Source organism: Cyprinodon tularosa, unplaced genomic scaffold (assembly GCF_016077235.1).
Source record: "Cyprinodon tularosa strain WSP-4 unplaced genomic scaffold, ASM1607723v1 ctg1144, whole genome shotgun sequence".
In the NCBI taxonomy this organism is placed as follows: Eukaryota; Metazoa; Chordata; class Actinopteri; order Cyprinodontiformes; family Cyprinodontidae; genus Cyprinodon; species Cyprinodon tularosa.
This window is the reverse complement of record NW_024037942.1, coordinates 1-2,866: the sequence shown is the minus strand read 5'-3', so window position 1 is coordinate 2,866 and position 2,866 is coordinate 1. Positions and strand designations below refer to the sequence as shown.

General features: G+C 38.7%; 1 protein-coding gene across 1 annotated transcript; it reads left to right on the top strand.

The window, feature by feature from the left end:
- Positions 1-1,090: 1,090 nt before the first annotated feature.
- Positions 1,091-2,843, top strand: LOC119796228. Its single transcript, XM_038304701.1, has one exon. It carries the CDS (start codon positions 1,091-1,093, stop codon positions 2,690-2,692), a length of 1,602 nt encoding a protein of 533 aa, XP_038160629.1. The 3' UTR covers positions 2,693-2,843.
- Positions 2,844-2,866: the final 23 nt, after the last annotated feature.

The window sequence follows — 2,866 nt, the reverse complement described above, 5'->3', positions numbered from 1 at the left end:
TATTGCTTGTTAATCCTTCAATGTATCTGAATGAAATAATTTCTGCAAAGGAGAGCAGGAATGGGAAACAATACTACCCCCCCCCCCCCCCCCCAAAAAAAAAAAAAGAAAGAAAAAAGGTTTTGATGGGATAAGGAGATTTAAGGACACGTTCCAAATGAGAGGTCTTCAACCCCGGTCCTCAGGGCCCACCATCCTGCATGTTTTAGATGTCTCAGTTTCAGCAGACCTGAATCAAATGCTTGCATTTCCTCCTCAGCAACCTCCAAGAGCTTGAGAGGTCTGTTAATCAGCAATAATCTGAGTCAGGTGTGTGGAGGAGAAAACCTAAAATATGCTGGACAGTGGATCCTAAGGAACAGTGTTGAAGACCTCTGTTCTACAATATTTAGCCTTAAAAACCTTTTATTTAAAGGGTTCTGAAAGCTCTTTGAAATAAATGAAGGTACCAGGCTCGCGATTGAATAAAGTGGATTGATGGACTTTTTTGAGGTTTTGTTCAGATTTTTGGTTATTCAAGTTTAAATGAGTTTAGTAATAAAAGTTTAAAGTTTTGAAATGTAGTTAAAACTAAATAGCTAAATGCTTGTTTGAATATGTAGGTCTTTTCTATTGATTTCTATGTAGAATGAGTAAACAAATCCCTTTCAAAATAATAATTTAAAGTATCAATCTAATCTGAAGAACTGCTTGGGAGCTAATAGAGCCACATTTGTTACTGAGCTGCGGTAGGAATCTGATTCCCGTCACTAATAGAAGAAGAACTGATAAATATATTTCGTTTTAGCTGTTGGTCTCAATACAGCAACCATATTTGTTTTCCAATACAATTGTATTGTATTCAATTGTCCTTTAATATCTGAAAGGGGAATTAAAGGCTTTAAATTTGAACTTGTTTCTTAAGGCGGATCCTTTTTATTTTATAGGAGCTATACCTTCCAATTAAAAAAACTATAATCACACAGATGATAATGTTATATATTAATATAGTTTAGAATAAACCACTTTCACGCAGATTATTACACCGTCCTTATATAATGCACTTTAATACAAACCACATGTTCACAGTAAATACAATCTAACAAGAAATATGTCAAAGTGCTTTAAGAAGTCACTCCTGTTTTGCAGGACAAATGATCTGACTTTCAAAGATGCCATCCGCAAGACTTTGATCTCTTCTGGATCTCCTAATGTCTACCAGCTGAAAACAAAGACAGAAAAGTTTGCAAGTTCAACAAGAGTGACTTTAGGAGACAAAAATGAGAACCAAACCAATAAAACCATTTTACTGGTTGGTGAAACAGGAGCAGGAAAATCTACCCTGATCAACGCTCTGGTTAACTATGCAATAGGAGTAAAGTTTGAGGATGACGTTTGGTTTCAGATTGTTGAAGAGGAGGAGAGAAGAAATCAAACAGAAAGTCAGACATCAGATGTGATCGTCTATCAGATCTTTGGTTTGGAAGGTCAAACTCTGCCGTTCTCTCTGACCATCATCGATACTCCTGGATTTGGAGACACCAGAGGCTTGGAAAAAGATGACTCTGTGGGCCAAAGATTGTTGGACTTGTTCAGATCAGAAGATGGAGTTCATGAGATCAATGCAGTGGGTCTGGTGATGAAGGCCAGTGATAACCGACTGAGTGACCGACAGATGTACGTCTTAAATTCAGTGACGTCTCTGTTTGGAAAAGACCTGGAGAAAAACATAGTAGCTTTCATTACTCACTCTGATGGAAGAAACCCTAAAAATGCTCTTCAGGCTCTGAAAGCAGCAAATGTTAAATCTTCTGAAAATGAGATTATTCACTTTCTGTTTAATAACTGTCAGCATGAAGACAGAAGAAACGACAGAGAATTTCTGGAACTTGCAAATCAAACATCAATGAAAGGACTGAAAAACTTCATGACTTTTCTGGAATCAACCAAACCTCAGCCTCTGAAAATAACTGCTGAGGTTCTGAATGAACGGATCAGACTGACGGCCTGCATCCAGAACCTGCAGGAGAGAATCAAGGAGAATGAGCTGAAGCAGAGAGAAATCAGACAGATTGAAGAAGCGTGTAATAAACATAAGGAAGAGATGAAGGAGAGCTTTACTATAGAAGTTGATGAGGTCTACAAAGAAAAAGAAACAATCGATGGAGGAAGGTGGGGTTTGATGTTTTATGAAGGAGCCGTCACCTGTTCTGTCTGTGAGGAGAACTGTCACTATCCAGGATGCACGATGGCCTGGAAACCAGAACTCTGTGAGGTCATGAAGAAGGGGCGCTGCACAGTTTGTACCAACAAGTGTCCTGCATCAGATCATGTGAAAGAAGAATTGAGATATGTGATAAAGACCAGGAAAGTTCAGAAGACCCTGGAGGATTTGAAGGAGAAATATGAAAATAATAAAGAAGAATGTGAGGGAAAGTCGAGCCTTCTGGAAAACCTTAAACAGGAAAACAGAAATCTGGAAATAGAGTGGGCATCGCTGCTGGATGAGGCCTACGAGCATGTTATGAAACTGGAACAGATCGCCCTGAAAGTTGAATCAGTGTCAACTTTGGTCCATTTGGACTTCCTGATAGAGAAGATGAAGGAAAACAGAGACCAGGAGAAAGTCAAGAATCTGGAGGAGATGAAAAGCAGAGTGAACGAAGGAACCAATGCAGCACTAAAATATGCAAAAAACTTATCATCAGAATAAGATTTGGTACAAAGATCAATCAATTGATCCATAAATAATCAACCAATCACTAATTTTGTTTCATCCATTCCATCATCTGGATAAGCCCAACGATGAGTCGAAGAACCACAGGAATCTCTACAGTAATTGTTCTGCATCAGGTGGGAACATGTTGAAGGGAAAAGAGCTAGGCGC